Source organism: Candoia aspera, chromosome 16 (genome assembly GCF_035149785.1).
Source record: "Candoia aspera isolate rCanAsp1 chromosome 16, rCanAsp1.hap2, whole genome shotgun sequence".
Classification (NCBI taxonomy): Eukaryota; Metazoa; Chordata; class Lepidosauria; order Squamata; family Boidae; genus Candoia; species Candoia aspera.
This window is the reverse complement of record NC_086168.1, coordinates 1,954,682-1,969,656: the sequence shown is the minus strand read 5'-3', so window position 1 is coordinate 1,969,656 and position 14,975 is coordinate 1,954,682. Positions and strand designations below refer to the sequence as shown.

The 14,975-nt window shown below is 51.3% G+C and overlaps 2 protein-coding genes across 4 annotated transcripts; one reads left to right on the top strand and one right to left on the bottom strand.

Moving 5' to 3' along the window:
- Nucleotides 1-3,982: 3,982 nt before the first annotated feature.
- LOC134506193 (mitochondrial-processing peptidase subunit alpha-like) lies at nucleotides 3,983-9,454 on the bottom strand. Of its 3 annotated transcripts, XM_063316261.1 has the most exons (4): nucleotides 9,397-9,454; nucleotides 7,790-8,052; nucleotides 4,587-4,679; nucleotides 3,983-4,509 (listed from the first exon to the last, which is right to left on the bottom strand). In XM_063316261.1, exons 2-4 carry the CDS (start codon nucleotides 7,889-7,891, stop codon nucleotides 4,345-4,347), a joined length of 360 nt encoding a protein of 119 aa, XP_063172331.1. In that variant the 5' UTR covers nucleotides 7,892-8,052; nucleotides 9,397-9,454; the 3' UTR covers nucleotides 3,983-4,344. The 3 variants fall into 3 exon arrangements, with proteins under 3 accessions (XP_063172331.1, XP_063172332.1, XP_063172330.1); XM_063316262.1 differs by having other exon boundaries at nucleotides 3,983-4,679; nucleotides 9,397-9,448; XM_063316260.1 differs by lacking the exon at nucleotides 9,397-9,454 and having other exon boundaries at nucleotides 7,790-8,965.
- Nucleotides 9,455-10,327: 873 nt separating this feature from the next.
- On the top strand, nucleotides 10,328-13,766 carry LOC134506164 (zinc finger protein 850-like). The gene is made up of 2 exons (XM_063316216.1): nucleotides 10,328-10,613; nucleotides 11,099-13,766. Exons 1-2 carry the CDS (start codon nucleotides 10,599-10,601, stop codon nucleotides 13,277-13,279), a joined length of 2,196 nt encoding a protein of 731 aa, XP_063172286.1. The 5' UTR covers nucleotides 10,328-10,598; the 3' UTR covers nucleotides 13,280-13,766.
- Nucleotides 13,767-14,975: the final 1,209 nt, after the last annotated feature.

The following is a 14,975-nucleotide window of genomic DNA, read 5'->3' as shown; positions in this document are numbered from 1 at the left end:
GAGTGCCTGACCTGGTTCTTAGTTGAGATTAAGTGGGGGTGGTGGGGAGGCAAAGGGCTAGTCCCAGACAAACGGAAGGAGGGTGCCTGGGTCATCCAAGAGAATTCATTGCGGTGGCTGAGCGTGTACCTCATGCTGAGCTGTGGTTTTCTTGAGCCATTGCTGAGTAAGCCCCAAGTGGCTCTTTGTGCAACGTACCACCATAAGAAATGAAATGAAGAAATAAAATAACAAAAACCATAAAAGAAGGGTGAGCAATGTTTGGAGGGCTGCAGGAAGCTGTCTGCTGGTAGGATGCTGTGACCGGATTTTCAGGAGCAGCTTGCCCCAGGCTTAGAGGAGGAATTGGGGTCTCTGGATGCAAGATCCATGCTTAACCCCATCTTACAAATCCATGGGATATGTACACCCACCCTTAAACCGTCCCAAGTACCCCAAAAGGCTGAAGTCACACCACCCACATTTTGTTCATTTCACAGCACACGCCCAACAGGCTGTGGCGGCCCACCCTAAGACCCAATTTGCAGAGCACAATGGCACTAAAGCAAAATCAAGCCAGGTTACGCCCTGCTTGGCCCACATACCCAACCAATGATTTGTGAGTGGGTGGTTTTACGGGCAATCTAACTGGCATCGCCCTACAAACCTGGTCTCCTTTGCAAAGTGTGGGGAGAGCCTCGCAAAAAAAGAGCTTCAGCCACCTGTGCTGAGTGCCTGGGAAGGTTCAGCCAAGCCCCCAAAAGTTCTTCATTGACTTTTGCCCTGGTTCTTTTTTCACTATTGGTTGAACTGCCCAGAGTCATAACCTGTGAATTCGACAGGCAGAAAAATCCGTTAATTCGTTGAATAACTGAAGAAAGGTAGCCTGAGAACACCCAGTGATGCTCCTGGGTCGTGTGCAAGCCCCATCGCTGGAACCCGTGCCCCACACACTACTGGTCCTCATGCTACTTTTAGGTGCAAATAGGTCCTTGGCAGGCCACCTGCACCCCCTGCACCCCAGCCCATAAGACTGCCCCGCAGCTTGTCTACAGGCCTGTTTTACAGCCCCCCTTCCCTGGCCAACTCTCCTGCCACTCAGGCCCCTGGATTCTGTCAGCGGACCTGGGGAGCATCCCCCAGCCTCACAGAGAGTTCGATTTACGGAAGAGGCAGGCCTGGGTTTTATATAGCTTTTTCTCACCGTGAGCAGCAGCCACTTCATCCCCTCTCCACATGCCAGCATCTTCATTGTGCTTTTATGCCACTTCGGGACTTCCTTTGAGTTCCACCATACGCCGACTGCATGCCAATATACGTGTGCGGGTCCGCGTACCCGACTCTTGCAGGGAGAGAGTTTATTGGCATCTCTGCTGCTCTATTTTAGTGTATTACTCAGCAAGGGAGGCCGGAGGGGGCCTTTTTCAGTAGCAGAAAGTCAAGCTGGAGGCCAGGGCTGAGCCTCTGAAGCAGCAGCCCCCCCTTCCCCCGTCTCCGCGGCCTGGAGCAGTCGGCCTGCCACACAGGTAGTGGGCAGCAGGAGGCAGATGCCTGTCTCGGTGCCCAAAGCTGCTTCCGTTCAGGCGGCTTCTGAGTGCCAGATGTAAACCCGCCCCCACAGAAAGCTTCACGATGCAGCTCTAGAGACCTAGCCAAGTTTTGCCAATCCCTATTTTTAACGCAACGGAAGGAGAAAACGTTTAAACACGTGATGGAGAGTAATTTTACTACCTCTGGCTGCTCGATCAAAGGAAGTCAAACATAGGTCTGGGGCCCTGGAAATGGCCCTGAAAGACTGCAAAGGAATTTAGAGCCGATCTGGGCAGAGGAGGCCAAGGCTGGGCACCTGGAGCAACACCCCTCTCTCCCTGTTGTCCCAGGAACTTGGGGGTGGGGGTGGGGGTGGTATTCTATAACACCTGGTATTATAGAAAGCATGTATAACATTTGCATTATTTCCCCGGCATTAGCGCCCTCCTCCCCTTCTCCCACGCCCCACCCTATGCCATACCTCCATATTCAACCTCCCTCCCCACCAATCCCAATGATAGCAAAACAATTCACAGAGGATCCTTAAAGGATCCTCTTCACAGTCTGAGGGTGTGTGTGACCTATGGAGACCCCTTCTCCCCCTCACTGGCCAATGAATTCCCAAATTTAATTACAGTAGTTCCTTAGCCATAGTTTTGCCTGCATCGTGTTTAATTTAATTCTTTACTTATTTATTTAACTCCCTCCGTTTCCCCCTTCCTCCAAACCTAAAAATTCAAAAAGAGTAATACAGTCAATACAGCGTGCTTCATCTGATCTTCTGCTTGTGGTCGGGCCTGCTTTCCACAGTTCCAGGGACAAGTCCTAGATTGCTTGTCACCCAGGAAACAACCCAACAACATTTAAAACAGCATGTTTGATGGGAAGGATGGCCTTGCTGCTGCTTCAGGCCAGCCCCGAGTCCTGGCACCCACCTGCACAAGTCCCTGCCACTCTCTGGGCGTTTTTCAGAAGGGCTTGCTTGCCTTCTTCCTAGGGCTGAGAGAGGGTGATATTTGGGGGGTGGGGGTGGAGGGGAGAAGGCTAACATGGGATGGGGGACCATGATGGACGCATTGGAAAATTAAGCACATTGTCAGTGCTTGACATCGGGCGGGAGAGCAAGCTCTCCAATGGCTGGAGGTTTCTAGCTGCGAGGGAGCTGGCGGCAGTGGCAATCTATCTGCTGTGTACTGGTGCCAGGAAGGCCGAGCCTTCCCTAGCTCTGCCTGACACTCCGCATCCCCTCTCCTTGGCTTCAGGGTTTGTTTCGCATGACCATATTCATCCTGAGGACTGAGGAGTGAGAGAAGCCTAGACTGAGAGGTTTAGATTCGGCAGCCTGAATCCCGGTAGACTGAAGCTGTCCTGGAGCACCGGTGGAGCCAGGCCTCGAGGATAAAAGCTAAGCTTTAACCAAAAGTTTATGGAAGCAAGACACACCCTTGACTCAACTTCGATCACACCGGTCTCCGGTCGTAGAGGTGGAGTGGAGACACAGCGAGGTGTCTGGAGAGCTGCTATGAAGAATTTGGATTGCACCCTTTCCAAGGCGGCGAAACAAGAACCTGGGGGCCAACCAAGGTCCCGCAGAGGAGCTGCCTAGCGGCTTAGCCTGAAGGAGCTTAAGTGCGGCTGGGACGTAATATTCTCCCTCAGAGCGGAAAAATTTCAGGGTGGCATTGGCAGATCTCGGTCCAGGGGCAGCAGCACGTTCACAGTGCGCTTCCCTTGAGCCAGTGGCACGCACGACTCCTAAAGGCTTGACGCCGGTCACCCGTTCCATCCTGCGGCCATTAATGCTCCACGAGCGGAGCTTCGGCCTTTGGGCCAAGGCCACGATCTGGCTTTATTTCCAGACGATCGTTGTCGCGGTCTTGGGCCAGGGCTCTCGGAGCTCCTTCAAGGCCTGCTGGCGTTCTGGAAGGAGCTACAGCGTCGTCTGCGCAAAGCAGCAGAGCAATGCTGCGATCCCATAGCTTGGGGGCATGGAAACGTGAATTGTACTCTCATCTCACCCTACCTTTCGCGTTTTAACCAGCTTCGAGAGAGACCCGTGCGTATGGCACCTGACCTTAACAGTTGTATCAGTCTGTAGGGCACGGGTTAAGCAGAGAAGCCTACGGCCGATTGATGAGGCTTCCAGCTTTTCCCATAATTTGATCCTGGATACGCAGATATGGGCACAACTGTTTGCAATTCCACCTACTAATATCATCATTTATTCGGACAATGATTAGAACAATGTCGCTGAAGTCTTTGTGCTTCAGTACATGCCAAAGCCACACTTCAGCCAAGGCAAGGGTTGAAGCCGACGGCCCGTTGTGGGACGATGCAAATTCCTGTGCTGGCCGATCCCGGCCGATTTGCCCCTCTGGACGCTGGCAGCTTTGGGGCTCCTCTCAGAGGCCTTTTGCTCCCTCACGCTAAAGCAACAAATCCCCCCCCAAGGCGTTTTATGGATGCCACTTGGTCTACCTTGAAGGGCAGATATGGTGGTCCTCAAACAACAGGCCTGGTTCACATACTGTGATAAGCCAAAGGTGGTTTACTTGGTTCTGGTTTAGTGTGTTGTCTGAAGCTAGCCAACCAGTTTGTAAAACTAAGTTATGGCTCAGCACGGTCCAGGAGCTCTACCACCGCTGGGTTAGCCAAAAGAGTCATGAGTAAAGCAAACGATAGCTTAGCACAACGTGTAAAGCGGCTACACATTTTTACTCCTTTGTCCCTTCGGACACCTGCCTAAAAACCTCTGGAGGGAAGATCCTGCACAGCAGCATGACACAGCCATTCCCATCACCGCACTCTGCCTCGGCTTGTCTCCACTCCCAGCTCTTAGCAAAAAAGCTTTCCTGTTCCTTCAGAAAAGCCCGGGGACTTACCGGTTGAGGACATTGAGATACAGCCGTGTGAACATGCCTTTGCCAGGGCCCCCGGCAGGGAAAGAGCCACCCCCCCCCCCATCATGTGTAAGATGGCAAAGGGGATGAAGTCTTCCTCCTGACCAGAGAAGCCAGAGCAGACGGTCACTCAGACGTCCAGCGAAAGGGCCGCCGCAGCCAGAAGCGGATACTTACCAGAAACGAGCAGCTTTCCAGCCCAATCGTGATGTGGGCCAACTCTGGGGTGGGGGTGGGCCCTAAACTCACGCCTGACATGTCCTTCTCAAGCTGCAGAGAGAGGGAGAGATTCCTTGGGAATTTGGCCTTTTGACAAACAAAATAAACCAAACCAGTTGAGAGACCAACTCTACTACTGTTTTACCTGTTTAACCATTTTTTAAAAAAAATGTTTTTGTTTTTGTTTGACTTAAAGGAATTGGATGAATTTGGAGGCTAAAACCCGACATCACTAAAACCGAGGTTGCTTGTTTTCATTTGAACAACAGACAAGCCAGCTATCTCCCAAAAGAGGAATTTAGAAATCAGCTGCTGAAGTTCAATCGCAACCCAAAGTATGTAGGAGTGACCCTCAATCGGTCTTCAACTTATAGGGAACGCCTAAGAGAAACCACAGAAAAAATAAAAACCAGGAACAATATTCTACACAAAGTTTATGGCACCAGCTGGGGAGCAAGCGCCACAGTTCTTAGGACATCAGCTCTTGCCTTGGTATATTTGGCGGCTGAGTATTGTAGTCTTGTATGGTTAAACAGCGCTCACGTAAAAGCGGTGGGCACCCAGCTTAACCACAGTATCAGGAACCATCAAATCAATGCCTTCTGAATGGCTGCCGGTACTATCCAACATACCCCCCCCCCCCGTCTTAGAAGGCAACTTGCCTTGAAAAGGGAGTGGCAGAAATGCGAGGCAAATCGATTACTACCTAGAAACAAGGACTGCCACGATCGAATATTTAGACTCAAATCTCAGAACCCGCTGTGCAGCAACTAGCCAGAGAAGACTTTGACTTTGAGACAGCATGGCACCAGGAGTGGGCAACTTCTAGCCCAGATCTGTTTAAATTAGTGTCTGATCCAGCACAACGCCCTCATGGCTTTGATCTCCCAAGGAAAAACTGGACTGCGCTCAATCGGATTCGAACTACTCATGGCAGATGCCGATATTGGAAGCATAAGCGGGGGCTGCTTGATAATCTGAACTGCGACTGTGGGACGTCCCGCAAACCTGACATCGCACCGCGATGGACTGTCCCCGCAGAAGGGGGTTCCTGGCTCCCTGCAAGAACTCCGTCACCTCGAGGGCACTGCTGTCCAGTGGCTAAACGATCTAGATAGCCAGCCACAGGCTTAGCCACTCTAGTAGCTGCTCTTACTGTTCTGCCAAGTGTCCAAGCAGTGATCAGGTGCTCAGGCAACTGGTTCTTTTTAGATCCAGAGATAATAAGCACGCCAGTGGATAAAGAAACTTTAAGCTTTATTATAAACTTCAGCAAACAGATTTAAACAGACACACAGTTCAAAAAGAAACACAGTTTAGGCAGAGGATACAAAAGCATAAAAAGCATCGCATCAAGAAAGAAGTAACATACTTCAGCAAAGTGACACCTTTATTCCCTTTTATGTTGCCAGGACCCTCCTGACCAAGGCAACAGGGATCCCCAAAAGGCTGGCTTCTTGTTCTGCAGCACCCCAGCGCTTAGTCTGCATAGAAGCCCCCAAAATTCAAAACGATTCCAGGAGTCTCTATCAAAGTCTGGCTCTCAAACCTCGTGACCAACTCTCCATGGTACCAAGGCTATGTGGCCTGACCTTGACTAGGGTCTGGAGCACCTGTTTATGACCTCGCCCCAAAGCCTGGGAAGCTCTACAGATAAGCCAGCGCTCACAAAACCATGGCGGTGAAGGTGCTGGGCTAGAAACCAGGAGTCTGTGAGTTCTAGCCCTGCCTGAGGCCTGAAAGCCGGCTGGGTGACCTTGGGCCAGCCCCTCCTCTCAGCCCAGCTCGGTGCAATGTAGACCAGCCTCCTCGTGGTGCATCCCAGGCAACGTGACTTGTCCCGGCTAAATACACATCTGGCTGCTGGACCTCACAAGGATTTCCCAGCAAGAAAAGCAGCATGAACACCGAACCGCTATGCCATGATTAAAGAAAAAATCCTTTGGGAGGGCTGTTGGAGCAGTGGGCTTATTCTCAAACTAACAACCTTGCGGTTTTATCTCCCCCCCACGCCAAACAGGAATAAAAACAAGCCAATTAAACATCAGCATAACTCAAAATAAACTCTATTCTACTTTGTGTGGGGGAGAAAACCATCATGTCTCTTAACTCCTCAAAATTACAAAGGTCTTCCGTGTATTTCCACTACACATACATAACTTAATTTATTCATCGTTTTGTTCATCATTTGTATTGCGTGTTTTTTAAAAAAATTGTCGCAATGCCCTATATTTTATACACTTTTATATACTGTTTTTGTGATTTTATGCAACAATGCTGCATTCTGCTATGCCATACGAAATAAACAAACAGTTTTACCAACTCTCACAAATACTTTTTAAAATAGTCTCCAGGATGACGGAACTTCAGGGCACTGGAGGTGCAACCTCCAACTAACTCAAAACACATCTGCAAGAATTTTGACTGGGGTGGACCGGTTGGCGGGACCATCTGGGTTCCTGAGGCCCTTCACCAGACCGTCTCCGAAGATGCTTCCAAATGCTGGCATATGCACCAAAGCCATAAGGGATCAGGGGAGCACCTGGGGGGACGGCATCCTCGGAGATGCAGCACTCTGGCCGTGTGCTTGTCTCTGGCAGCCTGAACCAGAGCGCCTCCCCAGAATCAGCCTTACAGCAGCTCTTTTGCAAAAATGCAAGAGAGGTTGGCCACTGCCAGGGACTACCCGGTGGCACCTACAAACAAACCAGGTCGGGGCCTTGCTTACCTTTTGGGCGACCAGCGGACTATTTCCTCCAGACAATCCGCCTTGCCTTCAGCTGTTTAAGTGTACTTTTATTGCTTTTAATCCTCGCGCTGCCTCGTGTTTACTTTTTTAGATGCGAGTGGCCCCTTATACTATATGTTGATTTTGAAAGAGGCACAGCATCTACTCGGGGCACGTCTGTCCCAGATTTTTATCAGTTCAACTTTGTTTTAGCTGCTCTGAGAACACGTCCAAGGCGAGTTGTACGTTTTAAATCATTACAGATCACTTTATTAAACCAAGAGGTCTGATGACGGTCAGCTTTTGCTTCCCGACTGGCCAGTAAGAAGCTCCCGGCACTGAAAACTCCAGCTGCAGGGCTTGTTCTCCTGTTCCTTCTGCACATCTCTGCAGAGCGGGGCGAGAAAAGCAGAGCCGGTCTTCTGTTCCTTACCGTGAGGATCCCTCCGGTGTACTGGGCCACTGACTTGTCCACATCGTCGGCTTTCCCGCTTCCCCAGGCTGGTGGGCCCCCAGGAAGTACGTGTGAGCACATTCCACAAGCTGCTCATGCTCAATCCCCACGCCAGCCAACACCATCCTGCTGGGCGTACAGTAATTCCTCAGGTACGAATGGAGGACCCTCCTGTCAATCTTCTCAACGTTCTCTGCCGGAGGGAACCTGTTCAATCCCACTGTGTTTTCCCTGTAAGCTGCCTGTCGAAGACCAGGAAAATTACGCTGATTTTCAAAAACCAGGCAATGACAAAAGGTACCGTACGTTGAGCGTACTTTCTTGCTTTAGGATCACTGTTGGCCACACGTGCACCAAGACACGAGAAAGCTCTTGCTGTTCAACTTTTCTGAGAATACAGCTGTGAGCACAAGAGAGACCCAGACCTGAAAAAGTAACACCCTCTCCTAAAGGCTCAATTAGTGCCCCCAAATACCGCAAAAGCATTATGCCGTGGATTCCACAGTTGAAGGTATGCCTTTAAATGATGCTGAGCCTGGATCTCAAGTGCTGGAGTTAACAAGCATGCGCTACGTGGCTTGGGACCAGCTTCTATTCCCACGAAAATCTGGCGTTCACGGAGATGATGGTGGGATACCCTTGCCCAGCTCTCTTATCTTGAGGATTGTGCAACCCAAAAGCTTATCTACAGCAACGTTTTGGATCAGACCTGAACAGCTGTCCAGATAACCGCGCTAAGAAGCAGTGAGATGTCTGACAAGCCTGGATTTGAACCCAGGTCTCCCTGATCCCTGGCCTATGCTACTGAGAACTCCATGTTGCCTCTCAGCCCCATGATGAGATCTTCCTCTGCCCCCAACGCCAGGGCCTGCAAGCGGCTCTGTGTGTGAAGCACTTTGGATCCAAAGCTGAAAGGGGGCTTGCAGCAGACACGGGTGCACACGCAGCAGATGAGGGACCTCCTTAAAGAAGGTGCATCTTTTCTTGGGATCACAGGGCAGCTGCGCAATCCCAGGAAAGTACACATTTCAGTTAAGGAGGCATTGATAGTGTGCCCAACCCCTCTGAAGCACTCTGTCACGCCCCGTTGGCCAAAAGACACCTTTCTTCCGGTGCAGCGTGCGCACCCACACTCACACCAAAGCCCCCTTTCACTGAATGAATGAATGAATGAACGAATGAATGAATGAATGAATGAACGAAACGGTCCTGGACTGTTTCATTTCCCTTCCAAGCTGCAGGCAGGAACACGTTGCATTAGCAAACCAAGTAAGAAGTCCTTATCTTATTGTCCCCCCCAAATGAACCCCATCGCTTATCATACAAAAGTCAAACTTGGGCTCCTTCCGAAAACGATTCAGGTCCTGCATCTAGAGGAATGCAATTCCCTTCCCTTCCCGCTAGAGGAAGCGAATTGCAAACAATGGGGGAGCCACCGCCAGCCTCTCAAACCGCTCAGTGTTGCCCCATCTGGCATGCTGGTAGCAGCGTCGCACCCTTTGCCCCCTAGCTCAATCCACAAGATTAGTGGAAGGTGGCTGCGCAGCTCGGGGGCTTTACAGGGGTAGAATCCCAGCGGGCCTTACGGCATGAATCATCTCGGTCAGCAGCGGCTCTGGATCGGGTCTCGTGTTCAGGTCCTCCAGCTCACATCTCAATTTCCTCATCTGCCGAGAGGAGCCAAGGAGGACCACCTTGGAGTCCAGCCCCACAGGGTCCAGCGCCAACGTCCTACCAAGAGGCAGTGGCACGTGCACGGACCCGCTGGAAGGGGAGGAAGCGTCCTCCCCGCCTCCCGAATGGTCACCAAACCCCACGGAATAAACCTGCGCCGCTCCCCAGCAGATAAATGCAGTCAGGCACGCCCATCCATGCCCCCTCCTGCCACCTCGGCCCCTCTCCCAGCCCCGTCCTTCCGAAGGGCGCTGTCACCGCGGGCACCACGAGCGCCTTTGCGCCACCCAGTCTATGCTCGTGCGGGGCAGCGAAGCCCCGCCTGGCGCGATTCTCTTCCCTCCAGGCACAGAAGACTCCACGGTGGCCTCACCCGGCAACCTGCTTTCTGAATCACCACCGTGATTTTCTCTCTCGTCGATCGGAACATTACACAGGTCGCCTCGCCTGCCAAGCCGGGCGGGAGGACCACTTCGGCCAAGGGACTGGCCGGGGTGTCCAGGCCCTGCTCTCTGCGGAAGCAGCGTGCGCCGCCGCCGCATCCCTGGAAGGGGGGCCGGTCTGGCTTTCCGGTCTGCACCCGGGGAGCGAGGCACGTCTAAGGCCGGGCAGCGAGGGGCCTCCAAGCCCCGCGGAGGGACCGCCCAGCGGGAGCGCGGCCGGGAGGGGCGGGCGGGGCGCCGGTCCCCTCTTCCGCTCAGGGCCGCCAGCTCGGCTTGGACCGCCAGGCACGGCCGGCCCGAGGAGGAGGGGGGCCCGGCACCCGCGGCCACGTGACCGCCCCCACGGAGCCCGGGGGCGGGGGGGACCCGAGGGGGCGGGGCGGGGCGGGCGGGGAGCGCTTCCGGGAGCGCCGTCACTCTTGCCGCGGACGGCGGCGGTTGGCGGGAAGACCCGGGGGCGGTGCCCGGATGCAGGCGGAGCGCGGGGGCTGCTGGGAGTCGCAGTCCGCAGGAGACTGAGGGAGGCCGGAGAGCCCGAGGCCCGGTCCGCCCGCCCGCCCGCCCGCCCGCAGGGGCCCGGGGGAGGGCAGAGGCTTCGGCGTCACGCCGTCGCGGGCCTCGCCCTCCCCTCAGGGAGCCGAACGGAGGCCTCCCGCCGCCTCTCCCCGCTGATGGAGGTTTTAAAGGTTGGTACAAGAGCTCCAAGCGGCTGACGGCGATCTTGCAGAGGAGAAGCGTGAACAAAAAGGAGAGCTTGCACTTTAAGCTGAATTGCGCTCAGAAATAAATTCAGTCTTCACACTGTGGTTAGATGGAGAAAAAATAGAGGCAGCTTACTTTTATTCAGTAGATCTGGGTACAGGTAGGTTCATGGTGAAAGCACTTAATCATCAGCGGTTCTTTGTAGACATTTTCTGCGTGGAAGCGAATTGGTGTGGGGAGGAGCTGCATGCAGCAGCACCTCCTGCTTGCACGTCTGCCAGAAGGGTAATGGAGATTGTCAATCCCCCAGCCCGAGGAGGAGGAGGAGGAGGTGGAACTCAGGTGACCCACGTGACATCCCACAAGCACAGTCGAGGGGGGTTTGCTAGAGAGACCCCTTATGCTGATGAGACAATGCTGAGTTGACCCCGATAATTCCAACACCCCCTTTGCTCCTCTCGCCCTTCAGCAGGACGGCCGACTCCGGCGAAGGAAGGAGGCGAAGCCGAGCGGAGAGGAGGGAGCCTGCACAGGAGCCTCCCGGTCCTGTCTGAGGCGGCGTGAAAGGTGTGGACCCGGTGGGGCTGCCGAAGGGTCACCCAACGAGATGATCCAGAGCGAAGAGGGACCCCATGACAGGAGGGTGCCCGGGAAGAGATGTGGGAAGGCGGAGGGTGTTGGAATACGCGGGAAAATTCACCCAGGAGAGAAACCATATAAATGCCTGGAGTGTGAAAAGAGCTTCAGTCAGAGGGGAAGCCTTAATAAACATCAAAGAATCCATTCAGGAGAGAAACCCTATAAATGCCTGGAATGTGGAAGGAGCTTCAATGTGAGGGGGAACCTTTATAAACATCAAAGAATCCATTCAGGAGAGAAACCCTATAAATGCCTGGAATGTGGAAGGAGCTTCAGTTGCAGGGGAAGCCTTTATATACATCAAAGAATCCATTCAGGAGAAAAACCCTATAAATGCCTGGAGTGTGGAAAGAGTTTCAGTCATAGTGGAAGCCTTTATATACATCAAAGAATCCATTCAGGAGAAAAACCCTATAAATGCCTGAAGTGTGGAAATTGTTTCAGTCAGAGGGCAGACCTTTATAAACATCAAAGAATCCACACAGGAGAAAAACAGTATAAATGCCTGGAGTGTGGAAAGAGCTTCAGTCAGAAGGGAAACCTTCATACCCATCAAAGAATCCATTCAGGAGAGAAACCATATAAATGCCTGGAGTGTGGAAAGAGCTTCAGTGACAGCGGAAGCATTAATAAACATAAAAGAATCCATTCAGGAGAGAAACCCTACAAGTGCCTGGAGTGTGGAAAATCCTTCATCACAAATGGAAATCTCAAAAACCATCAACGAATTCACACTGGAGAGAAACCCTATAAATGTCTTGAGTGTGGAAAGAGTTTCAGATCGAGAGGACATCTCAAGATACATCAAAAAATTCACACGGGAGAAAAACCCTATAAATGTCTGGAGTGTGGAAAGAGTTTCAGTCTTAGTGGAAGCCTTTATATACATCAACGAATCCATTCAGGAGAGAAACCTTATAAATGCCTGGAGTGCGGAAAGAGCTTTACTCAGAGTGGACAGCTCAGGGCACATCAAAGAATTCACACGGGAGAAAAACCCTATAAATGCCTGGAGTGCGGAAGGAGCTTCAGTCAGAGTGGAAGCCTTGATAAACATCTAAGAATCCATTTAGGAGAGAGACCATATAAATGCTTGGAGTGTGGAAAGAGTTTCAGATCGAGAGGAGAGATCAGGATACATCAAAGAATTCACACGGGAGAAAAGCCCTATAAATGCCTGGAGTGTGGAATTGGCTTCAGTTGCAGTGGAAGCCTTTGTACGCATCAAAGGATCCATTCAGGGGAGAAACCGTATAAATGCCTGGAGTGCGGAAAGAGCTTTACTCAGAGTGGACAGCTCAGGGCACATCAAAGAATTCACACAGGAGAAAAACCCTATAAATGCCTGGCGTGCGGAAGGAGCTTCAGTGTGAGTGGGAACCTTGATAAACATCTAAGAATCCATTCAGGAAAGAAACCATATAAATGCCTGGAGTGTGGAAAAAGTTTCAGATCGAGAGGAGATCTCAGGGCACATCAAAGAATTCACACGGGAGAAAAGCCCTATAAATGCCTGGAGTGTGGAAAGAGTTTCAGTCTTAGTCGAAGCCTTTATATACATCAACGAATCCATTCAGGAGAGAAACCCTATAAATGCCTGGAATGTGGAAAAAGTTTCAATCAGATAGGAAGTCTCAGGATACATCAAAGAATTCACACGGGAGAAAAACCCTATAAATGCCTGGAGTGCGGAAAGAGCTTCAGTCACAGTTCAAGCCTTGATAACCATCTAAGAATCCATTTAGGAGAGAGACCATATAAATGCTTGGAGTGTGGAAAGAGTTTCAGATCGAGAGGAGAGATCAGGAAACATCAAAGAATTCACACGGGAGAAAAGCCCTATAAATGCCTGGAGTGTGGAAAGAGCTTCAGTCACAGTGGAAGCCTTGATAACCATCTAAGAATCCATTCAGGGGAGAAACCGTATAAATGCCTGGAGTGCGGAAAGAGCTTCAGTCACAGTTCAAGCCTTTATAGACATCAAAGCCTCCATTCAGGACAGAAAGCATAAAAATGCATGGAGATTCAGTCACAATGTGGGTCTCAGTAAACCTTATAAACTTCACACAGAGAAGGAAGTTTATAAATGCACAGAGTGTTAAAAACCCTTCAGCAGAAATGGAAACCTCCAGAACCATTTTAGAGTCCACACAGGAGAGAAACCATAGAAATGGATAGAGCGTGTTTGAAATCTTCAGTAACCAGCAAAGTCAGTGCAGTCCTGGATGCACAAGGGTTTCTCAAGGGCTAAACAAGTCGTTGTTTACACACACACTCTAATTACAAACCAAGAAGGCACAGGTGTGCATACTTACCCTTCATTGCCATCTCAACTTGAGCCTATGCTGTGTTATGAGCACAAACATTGCAGGGTATGCAAAGTCCTGAACGGGACCCTTTTACTGCTTTCTTCATTGCTGTGGTTTGTGTGATGATTGTGCCATTCGGTGAAGCCTGATAGTCCATTTTCAGTCACATTACAAATAAATATCATGTCTTCTGCCTGATTGCTGGTGTTTTCTTTTAAAATAGTCCTCATCTTACAAATTCTGCAAGGGGTACGTAAACTTAAGAGCTCGACGGTATTCAGTTCCTCTACCGTCTAAGACCAGTGAAGGTTTATTAGGTAATAGCCATGTCTTTGGCATACAGGAAAAAAACTACTGGGCGCGCAGACTGAGGCAGGTGTTAATTGGAGACAGTCCGGTGACCTCTTGCGGAGTGTAGTTACACTGAAATACAAGTTCGGGGCCTAAATGCAGCCCTGTCAGACTCCTTTCGGAGAAGGTATTGGGTTGGCTAGCACCTTATGTGAGTTACATGTGACTCTGATAGTAGGATTTCCATACAATCCCTGAATGAGAAAAGTAAACGTCTGAGCTTCGGTAGCACCGTCACTGCCGCCATCTTGACCTTTTTGGCCACCGCCTGCAGACACCCAATTCACCCTCTTGGCTGCAGGGATGGCCAACCACGCAGGAGCACTTCCAGGTCCCATCTCTTCCCCGGTGTCTGCATACGCTGCCCCCCTTTACTGGCTCATCTGGCTGAGTTGAACTAGCAACGAAAGTGGGCTGATTCGTGATGGAGAGGGTCTGCCTAGTGCTCAGGAATGGGCAAGCTGCACAATCAAGGCCACGCTAGCCTTGCTTAGTCCTCATCCGGGGCCTTTGCAAGGCCAAAGTCAAGACCTTGGATTCAAACCACAGATGGCTCCTTCATCCCCAAATGGTAATTTTCTTGCTCCCCCTACAGCATAAACCGCAGAGGTTTTTGCTTAAGCCAAAGAAGCTGAAGCCAGGACCGCAGCTCCCTGAATTCCCAAGCAGCCTGTCCAGAATCTCAGCTACCATTGGGAAGTGTCTCAAGGAGACACCTCCCTCATTCACATGGGTATAAGAAGGGGAAGGAGGTCCGGCACAATCGGACGTGCAAGATTCTGTTCCTGGAGCCAGTCTCAGTAAAAGGAAGGTTAACTTTCCTGTGGCGCTGATTTCAAGGTCTGGTCAACGTAGGGGGGCTGACCAGAATCTTCCAAGTTTTTTACTGTCCGCCAAGTGAGGCTATAGATCTCTCCTTTGTTGGTGGAGGTGGCCTCTGAACCTCAGGGCAAGCTGTCCTCTGCCAAGCTGCAGCGCCAACAGTGGATTTACAAGAGACTGTTTATTATATTCCTTGTGGCGTTTCTGCCCCATCAACGTGGAACT